Source organism: Corvus kubaryi, unplaced genomic scaffold (assembly GCF_017639235.1).
Source record: "Corvus kubaryi isolate FWS band 111438036 unplaced genomic scaffold, C.kubaryi_AGA036_p1.0 split3-73, whole genome shotgun sequence".
NCBI lineage: Eukaryota > Metazoa > Chordata > Aves > Passeriformes > Corvidae > Corvus > Corvus kubaryi.
The window spans coordinates 2,296,328-2,312,776 of record NW_024582091.1 but is presented as its reverse complement, the minus strand read 5'-3'; the positions used below and the strand labels follow the sequence as shown (position 1 = coordinate 2,312,776).

At 38.3% G+C, this 16,449-nt stretch overlaps 1 protein-coding gene across 2 annotated transcripts in view; it reads left to right on the top strand.

The window, feature by feature from the left end:
* Positions 1-16,449, top strand: part of CSMD1 (CUB and Sushi multiple domains 1) — a 1,103,023-nt gene that overhangs the window by 947,001 nt on the left and 139,573 nt on the right. For both annotated transcript variants that reach the window (XM_042017326.1, XM_042017325.1), the window contains exons 36-37: positions 126-222; positions 7,207-7,311. In XM_042017326.1, coding sequence (XP_041873260.1) covers positions 126-222; positions 7,207-7,311 — 202 coding nt within the window. The remainder of the gene's footprint in view (positions 1-125; positions 223-7,206; positions 7,312-16,449) is intronic.

Here is a 16,449-nt window from a genome sequence, read left to right as displayed (position 1 = left end):
TTTTGTTTGGATCTATTATTTTTATTTTCTTTGGTACGTGTTCTCTTTTTATTTTGTTGGTTTTAGAACATTTAAAAGTGTGTATGGCTTGTTGGCCTAAAAAGTTCTGTGGTCCTGTTTTACAGATCCAGGTCATCAGCTTTGCCACTGAACATAATTGGGACTCCCTTGAAATATATGATGGTGGAGATATGACAGCACCACGTCTTGGGAGCTTTTCAGGTTAGGATATGCCATGATTTAAAGATACAATTTTATATATAGATATGTATGTGAGAGAATATGTCTTTATTTGCTCACACATATAGACAAGGACTATGTATTCCATCATTTCTGATACCATTATGAAATGTTCTTGGTTTTGGGAGGAGACTTCAGGTGGTGTAAACATGTCAATATTCAAATTCAAAGAGATTTTCAGAAGAAAATATGACACTAAAATGTTTAACTTTGATTAGTGGAATTTAGTTGAGAATACTTTCCAAAAAATCCTTTTATCTTTCCTACCCCTCCCATGGAGGAGATACAGCGATATAAATTGGTACTGACATTCAAGGAGCTTCCTTTTATAGCTTTGACTTAACTTATCCTTATTAGCCTCCCTTTCTCATGAAAAAGATGAAGCATTCAATATTCATCCAAACTCACCCGACCTCACAGAACAAACCAAATTAATACAACTGGGATATAACAAAAACAGATAATTAGTTTTTTAAAATGTACATCAAGCACATACACTTTTTCTCCTTTTATATGAGACAATTTTTTATAGAAAAAGTGTGTTCTGCAAACCAAACCAAGAGAAAGGGATGAAGTAATGAATAATTACCCAGACTCATGATTACTGATCTGATTCTGGTGTAGCTAAAGCAGGTGGATTTTTGCCTCTCTGATGATTTCACAGACTTTAAAAGTATAGATGTATATTGGATTAGTAAGGAAATAAAAAATGAACTGAAAAACTTATTGATGAACACAGTGCCATAAGGTGTGGCATATCCCTTTGGTCAGTTAGGGTCAGCTGTCCTGGCCATGTCCCCTCCCATGCTACCCCCAGCCTCCTCACTAGTGAGATAGTGTGAGAAGGCCATGATGCTGTGTAAGTGCTGCTCAGCAATACCTGAAACAACCCTGTGTTATCAATATGGTTTTGGTCACAAAACCAAAACACAGTACCATGCCAGCTACAGGGATTAACTCTATCCCAGCCAGACCAAGAGATTATAACATTTTATATTAAATGCTAATAACAAGGCTGTATGTTAAATTGGCAATAAGGAAAATTAAATTATGAAAATTAATCAACTTTTGGAAGTGAATTGTGTGGCATATATATTGGATCCATTGGATAAAGAACAGATGAAATGATGCATTTAACAATATTCTATTCAACAATACTAAAGACTCAAAACATTTCCTTATTCCAAAAAATAAGTGTGTCATTTTGCTTTAGCTTAAAAGCCTTCCTGCTTTCCAGGGAAACTGAAAAAAAATTTTTATATTAGAAATATTTAATTGGAGATAAACTAGTGTGGATTTATTGTGGATTTGTCTCGTGTATAATGAACATCAGACCTAAAATGAATAATTATTTTCTGCATGGGAAAGAATATGTAAAAAGGACATGAAATTTTCTGTTCTCAAAACTGAACCAATAATGTGACATTGAAACTGAATTCCAGGCATGATTTCATAAGTGGTAAAATTTCTCTTTTACTAAATTATGTATGAAACCATTGTCTTCTGATTCACTCTCTGTGGATTCCTCTGTCTTCTAAATATACATTCAAGAGGTAAAAGTCTACAATTACTAAGAACTGACTAAACTGTGCTAACTATGTCACAGAGTTGACTTGGAAAGGTGAATTCACTGAGTCTGTTTGGTTTTGGTGAGTCTGTTTCTTTTTGGCGATTCTGTAACTACTTCCAAAATTCCTGGATGACTGAGATTACCTGTTTGAGCTCGTTGTGTGCTCAGTGCAACCCTCTTTATATAGCATTAGCTGCATGATGTGTAAAGCAGATCATTCCTTTGAACACATACACGCATATATATGTGTTTATAGAGAGAGAATAAAAATACAGTAGTCATTGAGGTTGACATCTAGAGAATCTACTCTTATGATGGGAGATAAATTTAGAAAGAAATTAGGTAGGAGTGTGATCCATGCTCTATGTTTGTGCTAATCCAAGAAATGCTAAAAATGACCATTGATCTCCATTCTTGGTCTGGAAATTTCTTAGATAGGCACAAAGACTATCACACATTCACTGTAGTGTTCCCCTCTAGAATGAGATACCTTACTCTTTGTTGCCATTGCTGATAGTTGAAAGGGACACAATCTTCTGTAACAATACTGTAATGGAACATTTAAGTAGAAAACCTGTCAGTCCTCATTCCTTTTTAAGGCTTTAGGGGAGGCATGCATGCATTTACTGCCTTCTAGGAGAATTGCCAATTTTCCAGACTACAGATTCTTAATCAAAAGTTTAAGGAGTCTGTAAGACTCCAGTAGACTAACATGGTATCTGTCTACATGAGCATTAGACATTTACCATGGAGATACCTACACTTAAGCTATCATCAATGATACCTGCTCCTGCCCTCTGAGTACCATTTCTGTCTATTGACAGTAAAGGAAGTCCCAAACAATTAGGACACTACGTCTGGTTACCACCCTGAAACATATCTTCCATGCTTCATATACCTAATCCCAGGAAAGGCAGAGGTTAGCAAGTGAACAATAGAATTCCAGTTAGATCATAGAATCACAAAATCATAGAACAATCCAGGCTGGAAAGGACCTCACAAGATCAGTAGTTCAACCTTTTGTAAGAAGGGGAACCTAGATGATATTGTCCAGCACTGTCCAGCTGCATCTGCAAAACTTCTAGTGATGGTGACTCTACCATGTCCCTTGGGTGGTTGCTGCAGGGCATGGTTGTTCCCACTGTAAAAATACTCTTTCTAATGTTAAGATGAAACATTCCCCAGTGCATCTTTGTACTAGTTTGAAAACAAACCAGTGGGAGGCACTAAGTCAGAATAACAATTTAATGGAAATTAAAGAAAAGGGGAAAAAAAGGTAAAAGAAAACACTGTCAAACTGACAGAGTCAAGGTACAACCTGACACCCTGTTAGGCAGGGTGGTGGTAGCAGTCTAGTAGAATGGTGGCTGCAGTCCTCTGAAGCAGTGATCCTGTAGTAAAACAGTCTGCTCTTCCTCAGAAAGTCCAATGGTGGCTGTGTAGCTCCTGTCCTCTGGAAATCCAGTGGGAAGCCGGTGTCTCTGGTGTTCAGCCTCAGATTATATCCACGATGGGATGCTTGGTTCCTCCCTCTGGGTGGAGCATCTCACAATGGGGTAATGAGTCATGAGGCCAAGTGTTGATTAGGCTCATTAACAGAAGATAGTCCGGAGGGAGTTATCTCTGAGTCATGTGACAAGACAATGATGGGCCATTAACAGAAAGATAGTCTGGGGGGAGGAGGCAAGGAAACACTGCCCCACCTGATTTCAACAGCTGATGGGGATGGTAATAGAATACACTGCAACCCAGGACAATCTTGGACCTCTTGCCCCTTGTCTTCTCCTTGCGGCTCCCATTGAAGTGAGGAGCCCTTTAAATACTGGAATACTGTGATGAGGTCCCCTGTGAGCCTTCTCTTCTACAGAAAGAAGAGACCTAACTTCTTCAGTCTTTTCTCACAGGGTAGATTCTCCACCCTTTGATCATCTTCATGCTCCTCCTTTGGACCCTCTCCAGTGTGTCCTTGTCTTTCTCGCATTGCGGGGACCAGAATGGGGCACAATACTCCACATATGGCCTGACAGGTGCTGAGAAGAGCGACATGATCATTTCTCTATCTCTTCTAGTAATGCCCCTCTGGATGCAGCTCAGGAACCTATTTGCCTTCTTTGCTGCAGCAGTGCACTGCTGACTCATGTTCAGCTTGTCCACTGCAACAGTACCAGGTCCTTTCAGCAAGGTTGCTCCCCAGTCACACAAATCCTAGCCTGTAGCAGGCTCTTTTGCTTATTTTAACACACACACAGGGCTTTGCACTTGTCTCTGTAAAAGTTCATACTGTTTTTGCTAGTCTACTCTTTCAGTCTCTCCAGGTCGCTCTTGACATGTCGGCCCCTCCACTCAGTTTAGTGTCACCAGCAAACTTGGCAAGGGTGCTTTCAATCACACTACCCAAATAATTTCTGAACATGTTGAAGCAGTGTGGGGACCAGTATCAGTCCCTGGGGGTTCCATTTGTGACAAATAGCCAGCCTGAATGATGTCATTGAACATGGCAATCATGAGAATTAAAAACTAGCCTCATTTATTTCCCACAGTACAATAGGATCTAACTTTTCCCCTTATTGAATACACCCTTTAAGGAAGTAAAAGACTGGTGTTAAATGTTACCAGATCCTACAAAGGAACATAACTGCCAGGTCAGTTTTGTTCATTAAAGAGTATAATAGTCATTATGAGCCAACATCCTCATTCTTACAGGACACCTTAAACATCCTGAAATGTATTTCGAATTCTATATGGATACTGTTGAGGAGAACAGTTGGTGCCAGTAGCTGTGTGAGCAGCTGCAGTTCAACCTGCTCATGGAGCTCTGGCTGGTACAGCCTGAGGCAAGAGGCCTTGAACTGCCAACACCTTGCACAACAAAGGGCCCAGGGACCTGTGGCTCAGGTTGGTGAGAGGACACTCAGAGACACAGAGAGGAGCTGAGGACTTGGGAGGAAGAGACTTTTGTGAGTGGTGAGACTATGAAAGTAGTATAAAACCCAGGGATTTCTTAGTTGGGATTCTCCTTGGAAGCACCAGCTTGAGCGGTTTCGGTGTAACTGCACTGTGAATAAATGGCTTTATGGAACGAGATATCCAAGACTCTGCTGCAGGAATAGGTGTGGAAACCTGGTCTGACTGTGCAAGTGGAGTGTGCAGGGAGTGAGACAGGGACCCATTGGATCACTGGAGCCGGCCATTGTTGTTACGATCCGGTTTAAACTCAGAAAAGCAAAGAAGTCTCTGTGCATAAACTGGAAAGAACTTAGAAGGTTCAAAATATTCCCAGAAACGAGATTAAAACCAAATGAGGTTAGATGTTGATGCCAAAAAATTGATGTATTTTATTTAATAGCAAAAGAGGCAAAGAGAAGGGAAGAGAAAAGAAAGAGAGAAAGAAATGGAAAAAAGAAGTGTGTATGGGGGGTGGGGGAGGACAGGGATAGGTGACAGGGGTTAGATGGAAGCATATCACCCATCCGAGGGTCCCAACGATGTCTCGTTGCTCTCCTCCATCTGGTCTGCTGGTGGTGAGGGTCCTCTGTCTCCACTGTGGCCATGCCACCACACGCCACCAAACGCCAGAGAGTACAGAATCCCGTGGATTAAAATACCCTGTGGGCCAGGTGGGAACGCCCACGTGTCTCTCTTGCAGGGGCTGGCTTGACACTGTCTCTTGCAACACTGAGGGTCTGTTGCATCATCTCTGGTGCTCTGGTGCAGGGTCTGGGGACCCCTTTGAGCGGGGCCCCTGTGATGGGCCATGTCACCCCTTCTGCTGTGGATAAGCTTCCCCCACAGTGAGGACCCCTCAGCTGGGCTCCTCTGCACAGTGGAGGATGGGCAGTCACTGTGCCTCTGACCAGAGGCTTTTCCAACACACACCCAAAGCCTCTCCTCCCCCTCCCCTTTGGTGGAGGGTCTGTGTGAGCCTGGCAGCTGATAGCCCTGGGGCTGTGGTCCTCATCTTGGAGGTGTTAAACCTGTGCTTTGTGACTGTCCCCAGCCCTGAGTTGTTACTTTATTTTATCTTCATCAGCAAGCAGTGTAAGGCCTCAGTCAGGGCCCCATTCAGGGTGCAGTAGTCTTCTCTGCAGCTTTTGTAATACAGTTTTAGAAGTCCTTTATGAAAATGTTTAAGTCATAAATCATAATATTTCAGTCTCTGACAGCTGTGAAGGGGCTTAGGTCCCTGCAGGGAAAGTCTCTGGTGGTGGGAGTGTGACCACCCTGTCTGGATGGTCAGACCGGGAGATTTCCTTAACAGATACTATGAAAAGTCCTTCTTCCTGGAAGATGCTTCACTGTTTTCTGTACACCAGTACATCACACAGTATGTGTGTGAGTGCTCTGTACTGTCTGAATTTCGATACTTAGAGTTTCCATGTCAGACAGTAAACACCTTCCTTAAGGGCCAGCTTGTCATCTTTCAGCTCCTCTGTTCATATTAAGATTTTATTTAATTCAGTTTTAGATTAAAAGCATTTGCCAGTTCCTAGTTTAGATTGTAGACTTAGGAAGATAATTCTTTTCAGCATTTCTTTTTAAGCCCAAGTTACAGGCTCATAGCTAGGCTGCTCACAGTTACTATAGAAACAGAAAATGCCCCACAGGAAATGAGAATATTTCTCATGCATCCACCACTGAAGTTCATTAGCTACTTGATACTGTCTTTGAGGGTAATCATAGAAAATGATGTAATTTTTTAGCCTCAGTAGATCTTCCAGCTTTAGACAGTAGAATATGAGTTACATGGTATCATGTGGTAATAAAATCAGTGTTTGTCAGACTTAGTAATTCCAGTGGCAAAGAATGTATCCAGGGTTAGTGATAAGCTTGTTGTGTAGCACACACAGTTTTATTATAAATATTTGAATTAGGAAAAGCTAATGTATTTTTTTTAAAAATGTATTGTACCTGCTTCTTCATTTTCTGTCATATCCTCTGAATTAGCATAAGTGGTTGAAATATTATTTTGGAAAGAAGATGTGGAGTACACAGAAAAAATCTGGACTGGTTTGTTCTGTACTTCTGGTTTTACAGAAATGTGGGGAAACAGGCAAATGGCAGTTGAGCTTATTCTCATAATCAAATCCTTTATTTATGTGATTTTTTTTTCTTTTCTGTTTACATCTCTTTTTTTTCTGTCGAAGTCAATAAGGTTTCCTCTAAATATGACGGAATCTTGTTTGATTGTACTTGCATAGCCTCTTATTGTTATGACTAGTAATCAAACTTTCTTGCAACTTAGGAGAAATCAAGGGAGAGCACAGCAGAATGTTTGAGATTCCCATGTATGTAATGAGAGGAAAATAAGCCTGTCTGATTCAGTCCTGATTATGTTTTTTCAATATAAAACTCTGATCAGCATGCTATAGTTTATTCCATAACTTTTATTTTTCCAGGTACAACTGTGCCAGCATTGCTAAATAGCACCTCCAATCAACTTTACCTTCATTTTCACTCTGACATTAGTGTGGCAGCAGCTGGTTTTCACCTGGAATACAAAAGTAAGATTCCTTGTTTTTTGAAACTTACCCAGAAAAAGTATGTACATAGAAAGGGAAACAGATATTTTACATTATTCTTTTTGCTTGATTGCTGTTTTTTTTTTCTTTCCTGACTACCAAGCCTTGTACAAGTGGTATGTATTAAACTGAAATTTTAAATGAAGTGACATTTGAAATTGCTGGAAAGCAGCTTTCACAAATTAGCAACATCTAACAAATCAACCTGGCAATTCATGATAGCATTTTTAAAATGTGGGGTTTAATATTGGTGTGGAATTTCTTAATTTATTTCAGCTTAGTTCTGAAATTTAGTTGACAAAAAAAAAAAGTAAGAGTTAATTTCCCTGCTTGGAAATAGATAAAACCAGAGAAGATAACATATTTTTTTCCTGTTTATATGTGCATATATTTATGCCTTGCAGTTCTTTCCTTCAAATTATTTTCTCTCAACTAATTTCTGTAATGTCAAAACCCAACATTTTAATCCCAGAGCTACAAGAAAACACAGCAGTCATCTTGGTAAATCACTGGTGGTAATCTAAGAATTTTCATGGCAAAATCTGCTGTATATCAACTTTTTATATGTTTTATGAGAAACTTCATTATAAAATACAGAGGTGTGGATTATAAGCATAGTGGATTACCTCACATAATCATATTTAATTCAAATGTATTTGTATTATTACATCTCTCCAAAACTTAAAATACAATAGAATAGTAAATTTGGTACCTGTGCTTGCATTGCACATGATTTTAACTGGAAATAGATATTGCTAAGAATAATCTAGTATTTTAAAAGTAATATGATGAGTTGACAGTCTGATGAGTGCTTTGATGAAGGTCTGTAGTGGTTTGGTCCAAAATACTCATTACTGTTTATCTGCTGTGAGATAAGAATTAGGAGAAATGCAAAACAGGCACCAAACTTGAAAGAATATAAAGAAGTTTATTAACAGACCTAAAAGAAGAAAAAAAATTATACCACCTTCAGAACTCTCCTCCTCCCCCCACCTTCCTCCCTTCTCCCACTGACAATGTGAAAAGACAACCCTTAAGATGTTCAGTCTGTTTACCACTTCCATAATAACCTTGTTCAGTCCATTTAGAGAGAGAAGTCTCTTCTTGCTCATGCTATGAAAATATTATCACAACGAGACAGCCGCCCACTTCCAAATATCGTTCAGTCCATTTAGGAAGAGGAGTCTCTCTGCCTGCGTGTGAGTCCTTTCCCCCGACTTGCAGCTTTTCCCGCAACTGCTTTCGAGGGTCCACTCTTGAAGTTTTTTGGGGTACAATTTTAAGGTTGAGCCGTTCAGAAACAAAAACAGAGGCCCTTCTCCTTCCCTGGGAGCAAAGGGTCTTCATCATCTTCATCTTTAGGACTATCTCTGGGAGCATCTCTAGGAACTGAGGTTTTCTCCTTTCCCATTTGGAGCAAAAGTCCTCATCTGGTTCATCTCTACGGACTGAGGTTTTCTCCTTTCCCCTTTGGAGCAAAAGTCCTCATCTGGTTCATCTCTCCCTGTCCAAACTTCTCATGAAATTACAGCTGCGTCAGCATCTGCCTATCTCAGCGCAGGTGCTTTTGCTCACGAGTTGAACACTCCACCCCCCATATCTTCATGAAATTACAACGGGTACTCTGATATATCATAGCTTCACAACAGAATTTCAGCTTTAAGCATCTCCTCTCTCTCTTCCCTCAGGTTTTCAGCTCTTCACAGCAATAAAAGGGTTAATCTCACCTCGGCCTTGCAGCTTTGCAGCTGGAATGTTGAATTTTTCTTATCGCAGTGGAGAGGGGGGAGAGCCGAGCTGCTCCGGCTGCCCACGGCAAGGCAGTGGGGGGGGTTCCACGGCTGGAACAGGTCCATGGCTCCAGGATGGCCGTGGCCCGGCCCGGCCTGGCCCAGGCAGGGCCTGGCCGGGCCCGCTGGCCCCCACACGGGGCCCGCAGCCACCTGTGCCAGCGCCGGAAACGAGAGAGAGCTTGGAGGGGGAGTTTGCCTATTCTTAAATGTGGATCACAGAGGTGATCACAACTTTAAGTGGCTTAGAGAATTGTCCATATTCAAACTGGCCAGCTGATAGGTTCTATCAGTTCCCAGAGGAAACTGTAAGCACCCCTTAGCAAGGACGTCCCTTCCGGGACTATGCTTGCTAACCTATGACAGTCACAAAGTAAATCCTTATAACTTTTGAATATGAGCATGCTCTCTTTTTTCAAAGGCCATTCAAGAATTTTCTTGACAATGGAGTTAGCTTTTCTATTTCATGGAGTTCATAATTAATGTCTAAAAATGGTAATGTTGTTTTTAATATTTTAAAGAAGTACACATAAGTAAATAAACATGGATGATTTTTAATAAGTCCTATTTCAGATTGAGATAAAAAATTATAAAGAAAATATAAAGCTGCACAGAATTTTGAAAGACTAGATTATCAGCTCATAATATTAATCTGACTATAGGCACAAGACAGTCCTGTGTTTTCCTTTAATTCCCTGTACAGTTCAAGTATTTATATGCAAGTATGTTTTAGGGGTTATTTTAATACAATCATTCTAATGGCGATGTAGAATGAAAATATGAACATTACTTCTGCAGGATTTTTTTTTAGAATCTACTATTTTGACAAAGTTCTCTTTCTTTTTTCATCTGGGGATGAAACTCCTCCTCCACAGTTGGCCAACTTGTTTTCCTCCTCCAGCCTTTCTCTTTTACCTATAGTGAAGGTATAATTCCATGTGAAGCGTGAAGAAGTACACATTTATTCTAGAAAGTCACACAATGAACATTTTAAATTTTTGTCTTTTACTGTATCAGTTTTATTATCCCTGTGACTCCTGAAAAAAACCCTGTTCTGTTAACAAGTAAAATCACTTAGATTTATACTTTTGCTTGTCTCCTAATATCCAGTTTCAAAACTGTGCTCTGTTAAAGTGTCTATTGAACTTCAGTGGTGCTAATATTTCAAGGCCAGTGTTAGAAGTGCACCTCAGGACAGGTCAAGGTAGCAATGTTGAGCATTCAGAGCTCAGTTAGCTATTCTGTTAGTCTGGCAGGAAAGAAAAAATTTGTTTCTTATGTGGCTATATGGTCTCTGCAGGGGTAGTAGTAGGAGTACAGTATATCTCTCTGTGTGATCGAATACAGAAACTGAGCAAGTTCCCACAGCAAGAATTTAAAGGTTTATATTGAGCAGTCACCTTTTCAGATCAAGAAAAAAACAGAGAAAGAAATACTTTTCTGTGCAGATATTACTAGTATTTGATTATGAATTCCGAAGTCTCTGATCATTTGGTCACCTAATGTCTGAAGCAGCATCTGAAAAATAAATACCTTTGGTTCAGAAGTCAATCTAAAATTTGGAATAAAATGTCATTTTGCTAAGGGGTTGTCTTCATAAAAAACCACAAAGATATTCAACATGCAATGCTATGTTAGCACATCAGAAACTTTTGATAAATGCAAAAGAAAAGAAAGGAGAACTAGATTAATAGTCACGGAATCATAGAATATGCTGAGTTGTAAGGGACCCATCAGGATCATTGAATCCAACTCCTGGCCCTGTGCACCTGCATTGTTTGTTTTTCCCTTGATTATTTCTAGATAAAATGCTTTGCAGATGTAACTTTCAGGTGTAATATAAGAGGGTTCCGTTCAATTCTTTCGTCTTCTCACTGAAATTTGAATGTCTGAATATTCGTAGTGGGGATCTTCAATATATGCTTTTAAGGCTACTTTATTTAATAAGATGAACTAAGCAGCTCTAACAGGATTTGTATCAGCATTCTAATTACCAGGAAAAATGGTCAATCATTCTGGGTCAGTTTGTATTCAAACATTTTGTAAAAAGTAGTAGAACACTAAGATCAAATGTATAAAGAACACGCCACTGTTGTGAGCCCAAGGACTCAGGATTAATGTGTGCATCAAAGGGGAAAGCAGGACTTGGATCCTGCTCGGATGTATATGGGATGTACCCAACTGATCATGATACTTAATGGTTTTCAGTTCTTGTTCAAAAAAATTTTAAAAACTAGCAAGTCCTCAGAGAACTAAAATTGATGGGCACACTTTTTATTTCATTTCCAAGTAGGTCATTTTTTTCCTACTATTTTTTATAGAAATTCGTTAGGTTTTCTGTGGCCCTGATTAAAATTTAATAATGGCTTTATTGGAAGTAATTTATAGTTGTGCTAATTTTAGTATTTGAGTAATGCTTCTATAAATCAAAATGTCCTTTTGTATATTTCCTGCTCTTTTATGGAATGGGAATGTATTTGTTTATGAAGGATTTTTTTGAGTAATCAATTGCTGCCAGTCAAAACTAACAATAAAAATCCACAGTTGTTCTGATTTTTCATCAGATTTCTAGGAAACCCAGAGAGATTGTGGCATATTCTTATTTTACAAAACAAAACCCCAAAATAATAAAATTCATGGCTACCTACATGTATACAGCCATAGAGTTCTTTTCTCCTGCTACATGTATATCATTCCCAGTTAGCATTAACTGAAATTATACCTACTCATCAGAGGACACTGGAACTTTTAATAAGGTTTTAGATATAAGTATTCAGGAAAAGCAAAAGCTATCTGCCTTTGAAATTGTGAAAGCTGTACTAATTTTCATAAGGCAAAAATTTTTCAAATCCTCTTTTCATATTTCACCTTGTATTGGATCTTTTTTTTTTCCTTTCTTGTAATTGGGAACCAGATTTATTGTTTGGTCCTAAAACATTTAAAACATTTCAAGAGAATTATTTAAGTAAATGAGCTTTGTTTTAAATCTTTGGGGGATGAATTGGATGGGACTCTGAGCAACCTGGTCTAGTGAAAAGTGTCCCTGCCCATGGCAATGGGGTTGGAACTAGATGATTGATCTTTAAGATCCCTTCCAAACTGAAACATTCTATGATTCTGTGAAAGTATTACTTGAGTAGGAAGCATAGAGAAAGTTGCTGTGTACTCATTGTTCCTGGAGAAACAAGAATGATAAATTGTTAGAACAAAGAACACTAAAACCTTTCCTAAGCAAACACCCAGTAAGTGAGTGTTAGCCCTGAAACAGTTAATTTCTTAAATATAAAGTGACCACTTTAGTTTATATATTGTGGTGCCCAAAACTGCACACAGTACTCAAGGTGAGGCCATACCAGTGCAGAGCAGAGCAGGACAATCAACTCCTAAAAACGACATTAAGCTATTAAAAAGTTTCCAAAGGAAGGCCATGAGGATGGTGAAAGGCCTTGAGGTGAAGCCATATGAGGAGCAGCTGAGGTCCCTTGGTCTGTTCAGCCTGGAGAAGAGGAGACTGAGGAGAGACCTCATTGCAGTTACAGCTTCCTCATGAGGGGAAGAGGAGGGACAGGCTCTGATCTCTCAGGTGACCAGTGACATAATCCAAGGCAATGGCCTGAAGTTGTGTGAGGGGAGATTTAGATTGGATATTAGGAAAAGGCTTTTCACCCAGAGGGTGTTTGGGCACTGAACAGGCTCCCCAAGAAAGTGGTCACAGCACCAAGCCTGACGGAGTTCAAAAAGTGTTTGGAGGATTCTCTCAGGCATGTGATGGGACTCTTGGGGCGTCCTGTGCAGGGCCAAGAGTTGCATTTGATGATCCTCTTGTGTCCCTTCCAACTCAGCATATTCTATGAGTCTATGATATAATTACTTCTTTAGTGAGAAGACAGTTAGGAATTAGAGTGAAGACAATTAGTTTTCCAACTATAGATATTAATAGAAGAATATCCTTTCACAATAAGGAGCTGTTGACCACATCAAGTCCAAATTTGAAATTCAGCTCCTACATCAGCAGACTACAGCAGGGGTAGAAGACACAAAGTGGACCTAATAGTGTTTCATCTAGCCTTACCTTTTACATACATTACAAATTAGAGTAGTAGGTGAAACTGCTCTAAACTAACCATTCCAGTATTCTGCAGATATAAAAAGTCTTCATTACAGCATTAGGAAGTGAGAATTATTTTGGAACATTCCCTTCATCCCAGAAGAAATTCCAGGGAGCAACAGAGGAGAGTGTCTTTAAGTCACTACTAAATTATTTACTCACAATAAAAATTATGTCTCTACAAATTGCATATCATATTTTAGAATAGATGGATAAGTTTTTCTACTTACAAAGATATTTTCACCAGTATAAATGCTATAAGCATGCCTGGGTTTAGATCACTATGTTAGGGAAAACAACTTTACTTCAGTAAGATATATTTAGTTTGCTATCACTTGATCACATATCTTGTATTCCACAGTGTCTTGTTTTGAAGTAACTTTACAGAAATTCATAAATACCTTATAAAATCTTCAGCCACTGATGACACCTTATTCTAATCGTAAATATTTGCAGATAATGAAAATAATAAGATTTTTTTTATTTCTTGAAACATTTTCTTCCTTTTAACAATATGTCTTTCTTTTGCCCTGTCCATTTGCAAGTTCTTTCTATGTATGTCTTTATTTTCATGGGAAGGATCTGGACAGTCTGCTCCTGCAAACCTAAGTCTATGTCTAATCTAGGCAGTGCATAGGTTTCTTTCACAGCCTTCAAAAACACACAAGTCTTAAAGCGAATAATATAATTTTGTCATTTATTTTAGGATGTTTTTGTGTTAGACATCAAGAATGTAAGAGTTCAGTTACCCAAGCTGAGTGGTCTACTGAATTTGTATGCTATGGTCAGATTGATTACTCAGAATTTTTTCCCTTTGTTTATTTGTTATTTGCTTGTTTTGCTCTTTTGTTTGTTTGCTTTTTGGTTTTGTTTTGTTTTTCAAGTCAGATACACAAACTCAGTTTAAAAGAAATAATTGGTCAGTGCCTTAGAAAAATTTCATTCTGGTCACAACATAATTAATTGTAAGTATTGTTAAGGGCTACTGCGTGGTGTTTCTTGTTATTTCAGGACTGTAGGTTTTTAAACTGGTTGCAGCAACCTATGGTTAACAAAACAGTAAAATATGCAAGAGGTAACTGTAGAAAAGATGAGAATTAATAATTTAACTAATCCTTTATATGCATGTCATAGAATAAATACCAAATGTAATTATTTTCACAACCACCAGCAAGTCCAATCAAAGAGTGCTTTGTTTCATTCCTAATATGTACAATGGTAGGAAGAATAAATATTCCTGTTATTTGATTGTATTCCTTTTAATATAATGAACAAAGGAATCAACTATCCAAATGGTGTGTTTTAGAAATGTGACTGTTTAATTCAACTGCATTTGTGGCCAGTGATTTATAAGCTTGGTCTTGAAATCTCATTTATTAATTCAGTGGTAGTTTAGATATTTTCCTTAATATACAAATGAATGAAAAAATAAAAAGTCTGGAAATGAGTGTTTGCTCAGCATGCTGCTTGAATTTCTCAGCTGAAGTCAGGTTTGTTTTAGTAAAAGCTGAATATATGCTGAATATTGATATATAGGTTTAGGCCAAAAATGTCCATAAGTTTCTGTCTATATATGTATGTATGTATGTATCTAGCTCTCTATCTATCTCTCTAAATTTAGGGATTAGAATTAATTTTCAGTAAAAATCTTGTTTTATGCAATCAATATTTTAATAGTGTCATCTAGCTCTATTACCTTGAATTAGCATGTATGGCACAGGTCAGCATCATTCGTTTTGTAAGCTTTTACCTTACTGCTGTACCAAGATGATGGAATATGTATGAGAACATAAGCTTACTTTTAATCGCCATCTCCTTTTCTAAAGCCACTCTATCATATCTTTTCAAGTGTTAAAGGTTCTTGGCAGCTGAAAAGGATTCACTGCTAAGGGGGCTAGAGAACAATTGACTGTCTTTTGCAGTACTTCTCTATCATGAAGATCTCTAATAAATTCAAAGATAAGAATCAGACTAGCAGAGAGGAAAATATATTCTTCCAAGTAACATATTGTATTTATAGGTCCAGATTAAGATCTTTCATGCAATTTGATTTTCAATGTGGCTCTTCAGTGCAGTAGTCTTTTCTTTTTCCCTATGTTAAAGCAGGTGTGAATCATAAACATGCCATTTTTAATTTAGCAGGTCCTGATCCTGTCAGTGTATCTATGCAACTTACTAGCTGTTGACAAGAATCTGACCTCTCTGCAGTAACTCATTGAGATAAAGATTTTCTAGGCTGGTGTTTGAAGCATGAAGTTTTGAAAGGGACAGCTTGGATTTTGATATACACCATCACCAAAATGGAAAGAACAGCTTGATGCTTGTAATATAATAAAGTATAATACATTTCCGTTAGCTGCATAAGGGTGGGAGGAATTCACAAAAGAAGGCCTGATAGCTTTTGGTCCAGCTGTCAAGAAATTCTTGGGTTGTCCAGTTCTGAGCTTTCTGAAATGGACACTAATGGGCATTCACATTGTCAGAATGTGCCAACAAGGATTTTCTTTCTGCCAGCAATGGCAGTTATGTTTGGACAGAATTTGAGATAAATGTAGACATGGATATAATTATGTAAGTAAGGCATATTTGTCTTATGCCACAGCAGGGCCAAGAAAGTGTTTAGCAAACAGTGAGTGGAAGAAGGTCAGGGAGAGGGTTATCACCCTTGAAATTGATGTGTTTTCTTCTGTACTGCATAGCAGAAGCTAAGCTCTGAAAAGTATGCACTTAAGAAATCCTTGTTCCTTTTTGTATTGCTTGGACTTAACATTTACCATGTTTTCCCTTTATTACTGACTGTTCACATACAATCTAGTTTAATAAGGTATTTCAGAGTCTCTGAATATTTAAGTTTCCTAGTTTGTCCCCAGATACCAGAATTTGTTTGGTTTCTCTTGAGCATTCTTTTGATTTTTGAACCTGTTCTGACTAAACCAATTTTCTAACTTAACTGGGCTAGTATTATGGAATGAATAGAATAACAGAGATTTGAGGATTCAGAATAATGTTTGATTCTGCTCTCAACTTTCTCTTTGCTTTTGGGAAGGTAATATTGCTTCTTAATATCAGGTATATCAAAGAAAGTCAATTAGGAGTGGGTTTTGCATACTGTTTTATGACATTCTGATAGAATATTCTATAATTTGCATCATCAGACCAAAGAAGCAGTGTATACAAAGTGTTCTGAAAACTGTAAGCATCTAGCAGAAAAAAGTTTTTTAC